Source organism: Lytechinus pictus, unplaced genomic scaffold (genome assembly GCF_037042905.1).
Source record: "Lytechinus pictus isolate F3 Inbred unplaced genomic scaffold, Lp3.0 scaffold_20, whole genome shotgun sequence".
In the NCBI taxonomy this organism is placed as follows: domain Eukaryota; kingdom Metazoa; phylum Echinodermata; class Echinoidea; order Temnopleuroida; family Toxopneustidae; genus Lytechinus; species Lytechinus pictus.
The window spans coordinates 13,667,648-13,684,558 of record NW_026974141.1 but is presented as its reverse complement, the minus strand read 5'-3'; the positions used below and the strand labels follow the sequence as shown (position 1 = coordinate 13,684,558).

General features: G+C 35.1%; 1 protein-coding gene across 1 annotated transcript in view; it reads right to left on the bottom strand.

Annotated features, from left to right (window-relative positions):
* The window catches only part of LOC129282916 (periodic tryptophan protein 1 homolog), a 35,581-nt gene extending 19,234 nt beyond the window's left edge, over positions 1–16,347 (bottom strand). Inside the window, exons 1-7 of the mRNA XM_064114800.1 lie at positions 16,232–16,347; positions 13,742–13,831; positions 12,482–12,701; positions 10,937–11,025; positions 8,803–8,902; positions 7,992–8,099; positions 1,292–1,410 (exon numbers count right to left, since the gene is read on the bottom strand). Of these exons, the coding sequence (XP_063970870.1) occupies positions 1,292–1,410; positions 7,992–8,099; positions 8,803–8,902; positions 10,937–11,025; positions 12,482–12,701; positions 13,742–13,810 (705 nt within the window). The 5' untranslated portion in view covers positions 13,811–13,831; positions 16,232–16,347. The remainder of the gene's footprint in view (positions 1–1,291; positions 1,411–7,991; positions 8,100–8,802; positions 8,903–10,936; positions 11,026–12,481; positions 12,702–13,741; positions 13,832–16,231) is intronic.
* Between the last annotated feature and the right edge of the window lie 564 nt (positions 16,348–16,911).

Here is a 16,911-nt window from a genome sequence, read left to right as displayed (position 1 = left end):
ACTTTGAAAATTATTGGTTGCCCGATTCGGGCCACCAAAACTTAACATTTTTCATTAATGATTGCCCGAGGTGTATTTCTGTAATGTCGAGCCTTGCCATAGCTATATTTTCAAAAAATCGTATTTTATCTATAAAAATCCTAGTGTCGTATTTCAAGTGAAAAATCGTACGGAATACGACAAAATCGTACTATTTGGCAGCTCTGTGCGTCCCATTGAAGAAAAAAATTTATTATTGATGCCCTTTCTAATGACCATGGATGCCCCTAAAGTGAGCACCGCCTTCACTTTCCTTGAAGTGCTCTATATTAAGCAATATTGACTGGCCTCGGGGCGTTACAACATATATTGCCCAAACTAGATTTATATCGCCCGAGTTGTAGACAAGGGTGATATCAATAGTGAGGGCGATATATGTCCTTTCACCCCCAGGCTAGTCAATATTGCTATTATTAACCAAATCAGACATCTAGAGCAAAATCGTTAAAATTTAGATATTTTAGAGTTTAAGAATGGGAATCTATTTTGTCATATTGAGCAGACTGGGCCTCTGAACTTTACCACTGTGACGTAATTAAAATGACGCGTCCCTGGCCTCTCAACTTGATTAACATCTTGATGTATAGCACTGCGCGGTTCAAGGACGCGTACAAAAACATGTAGAATACCCGGATGCTAGCTCTGCCTTATTGCCCGCTACATTTCCATGCATTTTCTCATTGACTTTCCTGAGCGGGCAATATATTGGGTCCGTGGATAAACAATTTGAAACTTATGACGACCATTTGATCACAGTCATAAGCAAGCAATAAGGTATTTAAGTTGCCCTGCTCAGATGTCTGATACGGTTAATAATAGTTTTTACTCCTAGATAAATACATATGTAACAAACAAGGTACATGTATTGATGGGAGGATCATAAAAAGGCATATTAATGGTATTTTGGAAATGATCATCACAAAAAGGAATTTACAAAACAAGTGATTAAGATACAATCAGTCGTGCGAGATTAGAATATTTCTCCAAAAGTACACACTTTCATAATTTTCTTACACCAAAATTAAGATGATATGGTATTTGCTCAAAAAAAAAAACCTGCCCTTTTTGTAGGAGAGTATTAAATCATAAAAAATAAATGGAATCTCGACTGCTCTCAGTCAAAACTTTTGCTATCGTCATTACCAGATCAAGCATACACGTCTAACCTCTAAAAAAATTTAATGAAAATCACTGTGACATTTGACCCTGCACTGGGTTATTGAACCAAAGTGATTGAATCCGAGGAGCTGACCTGTTTTGATTTCTTCTTTTTCTTCTTGCCGAGGGTGAAAGCCGGCTCCACAGCATTCATGATATCAAGATCCCATACATCAATCACAGGTGTCATACTACCAACTGCTAATAGGTTACCTGTAAAACACATACCATGTACATTTTAAGTAAAATATATTTAATTTAATATTTTTCCCTTGTAATTCACTTTATTAACATCCATTAAAAAAGAACAAGAATACATACAATCTATGAGCAATAAAAACAATAATACATGAAAAATGAATATAACAACAAAAGGAAAGGATAACATGAATATGCAGTGGATGTAGGGCATCGGCAAATGCCAAAGACCTATGGAAGTCAATCCCGTAAGTTCTTCTGCGCATTGACTAAAACAAGTTTTAAAAACTAATAGGCCCGAATTCACAAAGGTGGTTTTTAAAACCATGGGTTGAACCCATGGTTTATGCAGATTTCCTGTATAGATTATGCCTATTTACCGCGCATATTAAAAAATGCCCAATGCTGATGCGCGCTTTTGTCACAGTGCGCCAAATTGACGCCTGTTGCCGTGGTTAACCACGCTATGTTATTCATGAGACTGTTTTGAATGAATGAGTCCAGTCTTCAAACAATGGACTCATGAATAAAATAGCGTACTTAACCATGGCAACAGGCGTCAATTTGGCGCACTGTGACAAAATCGCTCATCAGCTTTGGATATTTTTTTTATACACGTCTTAAATAAGTGTAATTTAAACAAGAAATCTGAATAAACCATGGGTTCGACCCATGGTTTTAAAAACCACCTTTGTGAATTCGGGCCATTAAGTACATCATATTACAGCTGTAATTGGAGCATCCAGGGGGACCTGGTGGGTGTTTCATAAAGCTGTTCGTAAGTTAAGAGCGACTTTAAGAACGACTGGTGATCCTTTCTTGTGGTAAATAAAATGGTATATAATACATTGGCGATGGTTTTGCGCGTAAGAAAGGTTCATCAGTCGTTCTTAAAGTTGCTCTTAACTTACGAACAGCTTTATGAAACGGCTCCCTGGGTCCTCACATCTGGTGGGTGTTTCATAAAGCTGTTCGTAAAGTTACGCACGACTGGAACATGTTCTTAGCTCATAAATCGAATATACAGGGATATCATTTAGCACAAGAAAGGATCACCATTCGTGCGTAAAGTCATTCGTATCTTACGAACAGCTTTAAGAAACACCCACCTGGAGGGAAAATTTTTTGAAAATTCTGGAAAAATATGACACAAAAAACCAGGGAAAAAATTATGCAGGGACTCGGGCGCTTAATCCCCCAAAATGATCAAAAGAGCCCTAGGTAAATTCCCCCCCCCCCCACTGTCAGTGGGGGTGGCATAACTGATGTCCTCATCCCTGTAACACAGAGCTTTGAAAACTTATCACAAGGTAGACTTTAAAGGTAATAGAAAGTAGTTGCGGCAAACAATTGCTTCATGAGAAAGTCTTTAAAGGTCAAGTCCACCCTAGAAAAATGTTAATTTGAATAAATAAAGAAAAATCAAACTAGCAAAACGCTGAAGGGTCATTCTCAAAAAAATGTTACAATTCACAAAAAACGTGTCTCGACTATCTTATGGCCACTAGCTTCACAACCCTGAACATTTTCTACAAAAATATTATCAAGAAAATGACAATAATAGACTAGCTCCACAAAGCATATGCGACCAGTGACTAGTAAAGCTCTAATTTTATTACAAAAGCCTTTTATTTTTGCTTTTTGTTAGAATCGACGCTGTCTCGGGTCAGTTTTAGATTTTACTATCATTCTCTTTCCTAAGTAGTCTGTATTTCTTACCTACATTAATGTCTGGTGAGGGCAGCTTGGTGTAAACGTCCGACATACTGCGCTTATCCTAGTATTTGATGATCCCTTTGTGATTAATTTCACTTTTAACTTTGTCCCAAATTCATTTTAACCTCCGTAACAATACTGCCACAAGTTTTTTATCCCATTCATACTGAATGATATTATGTGATAATGTGTCTACAAGTAGAGTGATATTCATTAATAAATAATTGATAGGGAATTATCCTATGTGTTTCCTGTATTACACGGAAATAAAGGACTATTCTTAAAAAATAAAAAGTATGACTAAACAGCTTTAACATCCGTAACGCACCATAAGAAAATATGCACTTTGGCAGTTCTGTTAAGGATTCAGTATTATATAGAATAAGAGACACATTTCATAATAAATACAATTTTCAAAGGTATGGCTACTAAATAAGGACCACGTTGGACCATAAAGACATTAACTTCCGTAACGCATTAACTTCCGTAACATTTTTTCTTGAATATGCTACAAATTCGTGCTATACTGAATCACTCTGGATCATACAGATATAAATCATATAAGGTACCGTCCACCTATTTACCCATAAAAATGATAGCTATTCATCCTTGTCAAATTATTATTACACACCTTATTTTCAACATCACTTTGAAAAGAGGGAAAATTGCCAGCAAAAAACAATTTCCCGAGAATTATATATGATATTTAATGCTTTTAGAATTTTAAGTAATTCATACTACAAATTTTGAATATTGGCATCTTCTTTAGAACTTAAGATTTCTAATTTCCTTTGCTATATAAAGTGCATTAACCTCCGTAACAATTACTGTTACGGAAGTTAAAACACTTCTTTGCTGTACTTTGCTAAGATTGATAGCACGATTCTAGTTCCAGAACAGGTGGCATGGCTTTGTCTAATGCTGTAGTCGGCAGAAATGGTGTAGAGAAAGGGAAAAATGAGAAACAAATAAGCTTTCATGGACAAGGAAAGAGACAGAAAAACTGTTTGCAATGACTCATGAGGAGGGTTAATGTATCACCGATCAAAAATGTGAGCGCAAAGCGCGAGCTAAAACTTGTGTAGTCTAACCTGAAAACTTGAAATTCTAGCATTTTTTTGTAAAAATGATCAGGATGTTATCTGAATAAACTATTAATGCAAGTACAAAGTGTTAGCTGATTTTTTTTTCGTATTCTGACTGAAAGCTTGACATTCTAAACACTCTTTGTACCAATCACAAGGATGGGTATCTTAATTGATGCGATTGTAAATTTTTCATATTTTGATATGAAAACAATCATTTTTGGACGTTGTAATTTGAGAACAAGATATATATCCAATAAACAATTATTGCAAAGGTAAAACGCGCGCTTTTTGAGGTTTAGTCCCCAAAATGGGACATTCTACTAATTACTTTTTGTAATCATAAAAAGGATGGGTGTCTTGCTAAGGAAATGATGCGCAGTGAGTGCGAAGCGCGAGCTGAAAATATGTGTCATTCCAATATGAAAACCAGACATCTTAAGCACGCTTTCAAATAAAGAGGATATAAATTGAATAAAAAATAATTTCATGCAATACAATACAAAAAAAAACAAGTGGGGATTACATGTATGTACACCATCAATCAACTCTTTTAATATTCATGAAGATATGCATAGACTATATTGTTTCACTAAAATAATGCAAATCTTTAAAATGGCATAACTTCGTTATTTCTTGTTCAATTTTGATCATATTTGCAGTATTTTGTTTATCTGCTTATTATCTGTTCGAGATCATATTTTTCAGCCTGGATGACCCCTTTAATGTGCATGAAAAGCGCTTGAATAATCGATATAGGCCTACTGACATGAAAACATGGAAAGGGGTATTTCAAACACTCACGCTTTGTTGGAATTTATAAATGAAATACGTATTTCGATAATCAAACATTTTAGCTATTCATCATTTTTTTTAAATCACGAATAGGATGCGTAATTGCGTATCTCGATAAAACAAACTAATGAAAAAAAATCGCGATTAGATCATATAGATTCCATTAATAATTTATGTATTTGTGAATTTTTAGCCTCTTGTTTCATTCACCTTACTTTTTTATTATTCATTTCCCCATGTCCTTTTTAAAATGTTTTTTCCCCTATTTTTCTATCTTTTTTTACTATTGGCAAGCGGCGGGAGTCCTCGTAACCAAGAGAACTCGTCCTGGTTACGGGACTGCGATTGTTACATTTTGTTTATTGCCAGAAACTTTAAAGATGAACTGTAATTCTGTGGCCCGGTTATTCGGTTTTATCATTCCAACTTTGAACAAGAACGACAATAAAATTACAGTTTCCGTTTCCTGTTTATGTTTTTCACATTTTTTTTTTTTGGGGGGGGGTGGCAAATTAAGCTATGCGTTCCACATTTATCTTTATTTATTAAAAAAAGGTTATACGAATACCTAAATATGGAATTTCCTAAGCTAACAAATAAATACTGCAATTTGTAACTTAATTTAACTTCCGTAACGAAGATTGACAAGGGTAAATGCCACTCGAGGATTTGATGGTAAAGTATCTTGGGATTCACAGAATTGGTCATGCATTGCTTAGGATCTTGCTTAGGATTACTTAGGACCAGAAACTTGTAAGATGAACTACAATTCTGTGGCCCGGTTATTCGGTTTTCTCATTCCATCTGTGAACAAGAACGACAACAAAAATGACAGTTGTCCGTTTCCTGTTGTGTTTTTATTTATTTATTTATTTTTTTTTTTGGGGGGGGGAAATTAAGCAATGCGTTCCACATTCATCTTCAATAAACTAAAAGAAAAATGTTATACCAATACCTTAATATGGATTTTCCTAAGCTAACAGAATAAGTAGTGCAATTTGTAACTTGATTTTAACTTCCGTAACGAAGGTTGACAAGGTTAAATGCCATCGAGAGGATTTAATGGTAAACTATCTTTTGATTCCCAGCATTGGTCATGCGTTGCTTAGGATCTCAGGTTATGGATGAAAGTTATTTTAAGGTTGCCTCATTCAAATTATGAACATTAAACTAAACGAAAGATGAGCAATGATTTTTATGGTACTTTTTGTTAAATGTTATTTGGTAAAATCCTGCTTCTGAAAAAGAATATTGAATATTTTTGCTATCTTGCAAACATTTTTGCTTCAGTAAATAAAACTGTTGATACCACACTGAAACTAAATGGTGTGCATTTCTATTTCAATCATTTCAAAAGTGATTTAATTGAGTAACATAAGTGAACAATGCTAACGATTTAACCTCCGTAACGTTGATATACAGTGCTTGAGTTAATCCGGTCAGTACTTCAAATTGACGCAACAGCGACATGCCCCTTTTCTGTTGCCACTTTCTCATACATGGTACTTTCACAATATGTATTTTCTAACCCATTTTCTAGACTTCATTTTTACGATTTTTCCTCCCATCAATTGTAGCATTTTTCTGAGAATGACCCTGAAAATTTCATCAAAATCGGATGTAAAATAAGAAAGTTATGACACTTTAAAGTTTTGCTTATTTTTCACAAAACAGTGATATGAACATCTCAAATGAGAAAGTCGATGATGTCCCTCACTCACTATTTATTTTGTTTTTTATTGTTTGAATTATACAATATTTCATTTTTTTTAGGATATGACAATAAGGACCAACTTGACTGAATCATATAGTATAAAACAATGCTCATTCCATATGTTCAGGGAGGAATTAATCGTTGTTTCACTTGACAATGAGGAGAAAAATGGAATATTCCCTATTTCATATAATAAAGTACAAAAGAAATAGTGAGTGGATGATGTCATCAGTCTCCTCATTTGCATACCGACCAGGACGTGCATATAACTGTATTGTGAAATTAAGCAAAAATTTTAAATGTCATAACTTTCATATTCTACATCCGATTTTGATAAAATTTTCAGTGTTATGCTTGTTGGATTTTTCTCTTTTTATCCCAATCAACTTTTTGTTCGGGTGGACTTGTCCTTAAAATCAAGGTTAATTGTCAAAATATTATCATACATCTAGATCTGGTATATAACTTGTAAACTTGTAATTCTGATGATCACTAAACACAAAAAGGCATATGTGGGACAGTGTATTCAATATTTTTCAGAAAAATACCCAACACTTAATGGAATTCTGTGCTTATTTTGCTAATTTCTCAGCAATTACACCTTTTTTTTTGCCACAACCATTTGGCATATATTTTTTATTTATTCATACATACAAACACTTCGGTGGTCATTTGATTGGATTCTGTTCGAACTCATTTTGAGATCGTTACCACAACTGGTATTTATCTTTTACCAATGATTGAATTGATCATTGTGTGATATCAATCATAATCATTAACTGAATGATCAATTACTATGCCTCATATCAAAGGGCCCAGGTGGGTGTTTCATAAAGGTGTTTGTAAAGTTACGAACAACTTTACGCACGACTGGAACATGATCTTAGGTTATAAATCAATTATATAGGGATGTATCACTTGGCATAAGGATCACCTTTTGTGCGTAAAGTCATTCGTATCTTACAAACAACTTCATGAAACACCCACCAGGGGCCCGTCTTACAAAGAGTTAAGATTGATCCAATCAATTCTAACTATATGGAAATCCATCAGTGTCATAATTTTTTTATACAGGAAATTTGCACAATGTCCTTTGCAAACAAAAAGAAGCACAGGTAATTTTCAAGAAATCAATGAATGCACGAATATACACCATAGCTAGAAAATATTTTGAACAAACATGCATAATAGATGTTGACGTTGCTGGCTTTCCATAGTTACAATTGATCGGTTCAATCGTAACTCTTTGTAAGACGGGGCGCCCATGCCTTTCACAGCATATATACCTGGTTGTTGTTCTAAGGGGTCAAAGTTCAACCATTCCAGAGCAAGAGGAAATGACGGCAGTAGAACATCATGATGAACGTACAAAACACCTTCTTCCTCATTGTACACTAAAAAAAAGTCATAATCAAAATTCATAAATATTAGTTGTTTAATCTTTCAATATTTATTGAATATAAACAGTGTTCCAATAGAAACTTATTAAACTTTACAATTTCCACTTAGTCAAAATGAACAATATTTTTACACTAGCTTCAATAATCTTTTTTAAGCACATGTCAATAATTAATGGATCAGTTCAATCAGACAGGCTATAGCCTCTCACATCAATTGGTTTCAAAATCCAAAGTCACAAAATGGCAAGAGAAAGACCAATTAAAATGAGATGGGATCAAACAAACTTCCCAGTTTATCACACATGTCCTTCAATTGGACTCTGAATCCGCCTTTTGTCTACTTCCCATTTGGTCCATACCACACGGTTCTACTTTGTTTATAGCTAGTTAGTATTTCCTATAACAAAAATTATGATGAAGATGACGATGAAGAAGATGATGACGATGAAGAAGATGATGATGAGGATGATGATGTTGATTATAATGATGAAGAAGATGATGATGATGATGACAATGACTATGTTGATGATTATGATCATGATGATGATGAAGATGATAATGATGACAATGATGGTGATGATGAAGATGGTGATGATGAAGATGATGATGATGATGATAATAATTATAATAATAATAACAATAATACATATACATATACAAAAGAGTAAACCCTTTCTTACAACCGAAATAATCTTACCATAAATCTCTAGATTAGTAAAGTCCTCCAATGCCTTCCCTATAACAATCATGTTGTCAGTAGGTTTGATATTTGTGTCTTCTCTCTCATCATTCTCCTCCTGATCAATTTAAAAGAACAAAAATATAATAAATCTTAAATTTTAGTGTGTAATATTGAACCCATTCATTGAATTCAATCAGTTTGCAGGCTGTTGATATATTGTATTCCAAAATCTACAACTTAAAATTAAATTGACGACAACTAAGAAAAAGTAGTATTTTAGTCTAGAATTAGGCAACGTGTCAAACGTCTGACCCACATCTATTGGCTGGCTATAATGATCCTATGCTTTTTTTATTGCAGCTTTCTTGCATTACCTATCACTATGTCAATGATGAACAAATTATTTACGATTCGTCCAATTCCCAACTCGTCTATCACTTGGTCTACCATCAGTTCGTCCACTATCCACATGGTCTAATTGACATTTCGTCCACTCATCATTTCGTCTAATAACCAGTTGGTCCAATAGCCATTTAGTCCATATATCATTAGGTCTAATTGGACCAAGTGTTAATTGGGCAAAATGGATTGAAAAAATAGATATTAGACCAACTGGTTATGAGACGAAATGGTGATTAGACAAAGTGATGATTGGACTAAATGATTATTAGACCGACCAAATGGTTGTAAGACAAAATGTTGATGGATGGAATGGCATAAGATTAAATAAAGGTAGACCATGGGATGAATGGAAGAGTTGGCAATAGACTAATTCGCAATTTAGTGATGAAATGAGTATTGGTCATAAAAAGCTTTTTGATGGATTCCTGCAGGAAAGACAAATCCGTGACTTTCGACAAGGTAAGGATAAAAACCTCACATTGTCAGAAAACAGTCTCTTAATTCCTGTAGAAAACTCATTCTATGTAAGAGAAGGTTGTCACTTATGTCTTCTTAACTCCTTTTCTGCGCAATCCTCAAATTTTGATTTAGAGCAAAATCTAAGCTATCCTCAAATTTTGATTCAAAGCAAAAGCTAACCACCTCTCACCACCTCAAATCCTCAATTTCTCAAAGCTGTCCAAGTTTCTTACCCACAATGCAACATTCTCTGAGCAGTGTAGTCTTGCAATATAGGCCCATTTTAATGATAGCACACTAATTAAGTACTCAATTTATTCATACAGCAATAATTATGTTACCAAGTACATGTAAGTACTTTTCCTCTCAAAACATTATAGTCTCTCTATATAAATGAAATTATAGGCTAATTCATTCTCTTTATTACTCATAATTATCTCAAACGTTACAATTTAATTGATTACAAGCCAATGTCAGGTCTCAAAACAAATCATAAGTCTTGGTATTAAAGCTAAATGAACGTAGTTGCAGTAAAACACTGATTTCGTGAGAAAGTCTGTAAAACCAAGGTAAAGTATTGATATATCATCGTGGATCTAGATCTGGTACAGTTACATAAACTGAACTTTGTGAAATCATAATATCTAGCTAAAAACGATCACACTGAAGATCGCCAACACAGATAGGCACACGTGGGACAGTGTATTATTATTGCTGGAATAAAGACCAGACGGAAGTGACCGAATCCGCGCTTATTTTGCTTATTTCTCAGCAATTACACAATTTCTTCCAGAATCCTTTGGCACATATTTTTTATTCATACAAACAGACACTTTGGTGATCATTATATCAAATTCTGTAAAAAGTCATTTTGAGATCGTTCCCACAACTGGAATTTATCTTTAATTGCAAATTTCCAATTGATCGCTGGTCTGTTTCTTGTATGATCAATAACTATAAATTGATTTGCTCCAGTTAAAATTGATCTTTCACTTGTAAATCTGAACTTGAAATTTGCAATTAAATCCAAAATGTTCTTACAATGCACAATAAGACTAACTATTTACAATACACAGTCAATAAGAGATCACATACAGTATTGGCCATTTCGCTCCGCCTTTAAATAATGAAAACGTACGTTTTACTATTAAAGCTTTTCACTATTTACAATTGCCATATCATGTGTTTTGTACTTCTCATCAAAGGACACGGAATATAATGTTTAGAATATTAAGGAACATTGAATTTACATATAAGAGAAACAGAAAATTGTGGACTTTTGACTTACTCTGTCTTCTTTGAGTGTAATATAAGGATCATCATTATTATCTGCGTAGACGGCAAAGTTGTGAAATCCTGAGCCGTGTACATCGGGAACTATTGTGAAAAATAAATATGATCAAAGGGATTTGGTATACTGTGTTACTGCGACGCATTGCGCGCATTAATTGTTACGTAATAAGTGTAATTTTAATCTTGATTGCTACGTCATGGTTGCCATGTATATTTGCGCATAATAATAATCATAATAGTTGCGCGCGTTTTATCAATAAGTGTCATTGTTTAAGTATTACGAAGGAAAAAGGCTGTGTCCATTTCAGTAACCAACAGAAAGCCATATTTGGTAAGTTTGATTACTTTTATTGGATTATTGCACACTGTTATTTACCAAATATTTATTACGAGAATAATGATGAATGGATGTTGTTTTAATGTGAATGATGATAACTAAATTATAAATTGTAAATATGAATCTAATGTGTAAACGAGAAGATAATATGTCTGTGTATTTATGATTCTTGTTTATCTGATTTATAATTTTCAGAATGTTATCTGCAACGCTTAATCTACAAAATAATTCTACTGATCATTAATCGACAATCATCTCTATTAAAGAGTTCTTTAAATCGTATGAAACTCGTCCTGTCATTCGTCGTATATTATTGGAAACTCCTCTTATATAGAGGCAGCCACATACTGGTATAAACACATCACAAACTGAGTTCATATGACTACCATAATGCTCAAAATGTGTTTTTATAGCAGGTTGTCACAATTTTATATAAATATTCTTTATCAATTCGCTTTCTCTATTTGGTCTTTCCTCAGCTGTGATTATTTATATGTTTGAACTTTTGTTTGCCTGCCAGTGGCAACAATTATTTCAGTATTAGTGGTCACAAAAATGCACATGGTGAAAACTTGGAGTAAAGGGATGCTCCAGGCTGAAGATATTTATTTCTCACTGAATAGAGTAAAATTCACAGAGCAAAAATGCTGAAAATTTGATCAGAATCGGATAACAAATAAAAAAGGTATTGGATTTTTAAGATTTGCATTATTCTGGTGAAACAGAACTTCGAGGCATGTCTTCATGAATATTCATAAGGTGTGCTGATGATGTCATATCCCCACTTGTTCTTTTGTATTTAATTATATGAAATTAGGTTTATTCAAAAATTTTCTACCAAGAACTGAAATCAACTGAATTGACAACTGAGTATAAAGTGCATTAGTTATTTCTTGCTGCAACTTATTTCATCATAATGAAGACACATCATTTACACATTTATGAAAAAAAGAAACAATCATGATTTCATGTAATAATGTAAGAAAAGGGAAAGTGGGGATGTGACATCATCAGCCCACCTAATGAATATTCATGAAGACATGCCTAGAACTGTTTCAACGGAATAATGCAAATCTTCAAAATTCAATAACTTCATTATTTGTTATCCGATTTTGATGAAATTTTCAGCATTTTGATCTGTGAATTTTACTCTATTTATTTAAATATAAATATCTCCAGCCTGGAGTATCCCTTTAAACTTACTATCAGGCTCTCCGTCATAGTCGTCCATCTTGTACAACCTATCGACCGCATCTCCTTGTTGTACTCCTTCAGTCTCCTCAACATCCTCCCATTCTCCATCTCCTTCGTTCCCGGCTGCGGCTCCATCTCCATCTCCATCGTCGTCGTTCAGACTGAGATCTTCCAATGACCTCTGGCCTTGTTCAATCAATAACTTGAGTTCATCCTTCGATAGCTCTACCTGACATGTAATGAATGATGATAATGAAAGTTACACTTATGGGGTTGAGGGTCATCATAGTGATTTATTTCCGTCATCATTTTCCCTCTTATTGAAGGTTAGGCCTACTGACCCACGGCCTGGATGAAACTCCTTTCTTCCACTTCATTTTGTCTTTAGCATTCTTCCTCGTGCATATCAACCTTTCTGCTTTCCCGCTTTACCGTGGCCCGTTTCCTGAACTCGGGTTTAACTTAGACCGTGGTCTAACTCTGTGCTGAAATTATGGGAAGCCAAACAATTCAAAATTTGTTCACATGGTATGTTTTTTGTATGTTTACTGTGCTCTTTCCTAATTATCTTATTTATGCTTCCTAGGCAGTTAAGAATTATTTGAGTGTCGAAAGAGCTGATACTATGAGCCTATACTATTTATGTCAAAATAGGCTATCCATAGTTAGAACATAATTTAAGACCAGAGTTTTAATCAAACCCGTCTTCCGAATACAGGCCTTACATTGTACCCTTTAATACATATCACCTTTGATCTTTCCTTTCCTGTTATGCCATTTGATTCAAGATCCCATGCTCTTTTTACAGGTTCATTATCTTCCCTCCTCAACAAATGGTGTCCTATCCATCTCAAACCACTTCTTCCAATTGGGACAGTGATTTTCCGTTTCTAAAAATTGCCTTTTCCATTGCAGAAATTTTTTTATTCCGTTTCAGCATGTCTGAAGATGGAAATTCCATTTCCCCATAGCCAGTTGATAATCGTATTTCGTTGAGGATTTGGGAGGGAGTACTTTCTGTGGCTATTCTGTGCATTTTGAGAAAAAATATGTTTTCTGTGATTTTCCGTTTGAAAAGCCACTTTCCGTTTTAAAAGGCCGATTCTGTGAATTCTGTCCGTTTTCCGTGATCGCGGAAAATCACTGTCCCTATTCCAAGCCAAACCTTTCCAAGAGTTCACTTGTATTCTTCATCAAAATCAAAAGTTTTATGAAACATCCTCAGTCATGATCAACTTTGCAAGAGACACAATTAAAATTTCAACCTACCTTGTCAGGAACTGCCTTAGCCACTCCTCGCCTGACCCAGCTCAAACTTGTCACTATAGCACTCGCCATCTTTCCTTCTCTCTACAAATGCTATAACAGAAATCAGACAGAAGGAATGCAGAAACAGACCAATTAAACTGATCATTGATTGGTACACTAATGTTTGAGATGAACAGTTGGTCAGTGTTATCAAATAAGTTTGTCAGTGGGCGCGTCGTCATGGTCTAGTGGTTGTGACTCTTGCCTTTCAAAGGGACGTGGGTTCAAATCCTAGTCATGTCGTGTTTTCCTTCAGCAAGAAATTTATCCACACTGTGCTGCATTTGACCCAGGTGAGGTGAATGGGTACCCGGCAGGATTCATTCCTTGAATGCTTGAGCGCCTAGGCAGCCCAGCTAAAGCCTGGGTAATAATAGCAGGGCCCGCTGGGAGAACAGTTTTCGGAACTGAAGTTGCTACCCTGGGTAAATATACTGCTATTATTATAACAATGGCGAATAGTGAAGAAAAAATAGCAAAACTCGGAATATGGAGACAGTAAACATTAGAAACGAGAAGGGAGGGGAGGGGGAGCAGGGGGGAGAAGGGAAAGGGGCGGGGAAGAGGGGTAAAGGGGGCAGGGAAGAGGGGGAGGGGAAGGGGGGAGGGGAAGAGGGGGAGGGGAAGGGGGAGGGGAAGGGGGGAGGGGAAGAGGGGGAGGGGAAGGGGGGAGGGGAAGGGGGGGAGGAGGCACTCTAAGGGGCATTGGTACGTCAATAAGGTGGAAAAAGGCTGCCAGAGTAGACAGACTTTCAAGCATGACATTGTACAAAATCCACAGGCCACAATGTAATTAGTGAATGTGATATGAACAGTAATTAATTTTGCTCAAAGAAGTTCATGGTGCTAATGTATTTTCGCACCAGCCAACTTAGAGCAAATGTCCCCACCAGAAATTGTTCGCAAATGCCATACATGTAGCAACATAGTCATAGCAAGTCTCTTTGTCAAAATGTGCCCACTACTTAATTTCAAATATCGCGATCGGCCACTTGCTCACTGCAACCATCCTGCCTGTGGGGAATCTACAGGTAGAACTATGGTATGCCAATGATGTACACTTATGTACGCTTAAAAACATAATTAAACTTTCACTTTTGTGTCCAAAATTACTCATTTCCATACAGTTCCAATTTATTTTCAATGGTAAATTGGGAATAATTTTTGTATTCAACAAAGCGCTCAAAAACCGGAATTTTTGTCATATTTTTGTCATATTTTTGTGTATGCCCTCTATTGATGAAAAGTAATATGGCAAGAAAATTCTCATTTTTCAATCTCTATTTTTTATTAAGAAAAAATAAGTTAAAGAATCAAATTTACTTAAGAGCCAAGTTTATGATGAATAGCTGTAATGGAAACCGACAGTCTAAAAAAATTAAGCATTTGTCCCAAAGAAAAAAGAGAAAATATGCCAAATATTGCAAACCTTATTTTGCCACACGTGGAGATTTAACAGAGAACAACTTGTTCATTGAATGAGTACGATACGCAGTACTTAGATTCTTTTACGCATTTATTGGCTTTGATCGATCTTGTCCCTCGTTCAAATTCTCATTCGTACATGCATATATGAATTATGATGTACGTTCAGACATCGCGTTTCACTTGGCTTCGCTATAATTTTGATATGGACTGAAGTTCGCGACCGAAATCAAATGAATGGGTGAGCTGCCGCAGGCAAATCTTTTGTTTTGGTCGCTAAATAACAGGCTACTTCAGTCCATATCAAAATTACTAGAAGGCGAAGCCAATTATTGAATTAAGACTACAGTGAAGCAAGTGGCCAACGGCAACGGCCAAGCGCAATTGTCCAACTGAAAATTTGAAATTTGAATGATAACGATTAACGTGTAACTCGTAAGATCTGAGCCGAAATACAGCCGTTCGTTCAGAATCGTGATATTTGGGAAAGCGTTGGATATATTATTGACTTTTAATTGCCATTCCATTGACCTCGTGCATGGAGAAAAGTGAGACTGAGACTGAGAGTGAGACTGAGACAGTGAGACTGAGAGTGAGACTTGCGTTGCGGTCTGACATCATGATTTGCGAACAATTTTTGGTGGGGAAGGCAATTTAATTGTCGAGGTCGGCCGGTGCAAAATTGCATTAGCGCCTAGTTCATATCTAAAAACAGTGCAGACTCTTTTGACAAGTTTATTCAAGGGGACAAGGATTATTAAGCGAGCGCAAGTCATTGACATTGCATAAACTTGATAACCATACAAGTTTTTCTACATATGGGACCGAGACCTAAACAACTCGTACAGTGCATGTACCTGCTGCATGTTCATGATGTTCATGAAAATAACTGTCTATACAGCAGCCTATACATTTACAGTGCATCTAAATCGTTACTTTATGATCCTCAAAAATCATTTTCAATTTGCTACTACAAAACCAATCATGAAAGTCCTTATTAAAAACAAAAAAGAAACCCAAACTTACCGCATTCGCACTCGCAGTTGTCACATGTGTCCACTGCACTGAGTGCATGTGTCTCGTGATGAGCTAGCTGCTCGCGCGTATGGTATCTTCGATAATTTTTTTTTATCACATTCTACGAATTTTATGTCAATTTTTTTTTCAATTTACCGTGCTGTTAATCACGTCTCGGTGAACTTCAGTCAAAGTTGTGGACAATTCATATCTGATTTCAAATCTAAACACAATTTATTATTTTTTGCATTTATTATTTCTTCATTGAAATACATCTATAAATCATTTCTAATTTCATTCGCATATTTCTATTCTTTTTCTATTTTATTCAATCATGTATTTATTATGTGTTTATTTATTGTTATCTAATCATATCTATTCATTGATCATTCATTCATCAAAGTTGCGCTATACAAATTATTATTTATTATTATATTTTTTTAAATCTTTTTATTATTACAAGCGAGCGAGCGTAAGAAACACCCTTAAAAATGTATACTTCTTCAGCAATACCAGCATGAGATAACCATATATGCATGATTGTGGCTTAATTTTGTTCCCCATCCAAGAAATATTTCCGAGAATAGCGAGCAAGAAAATATTTGAATTTCACACTTTGTGTACATTCTCATTGGCCGTTTGTTACAAATTCTGGAAATATACCTATTGAGATGGATACCATAAATACA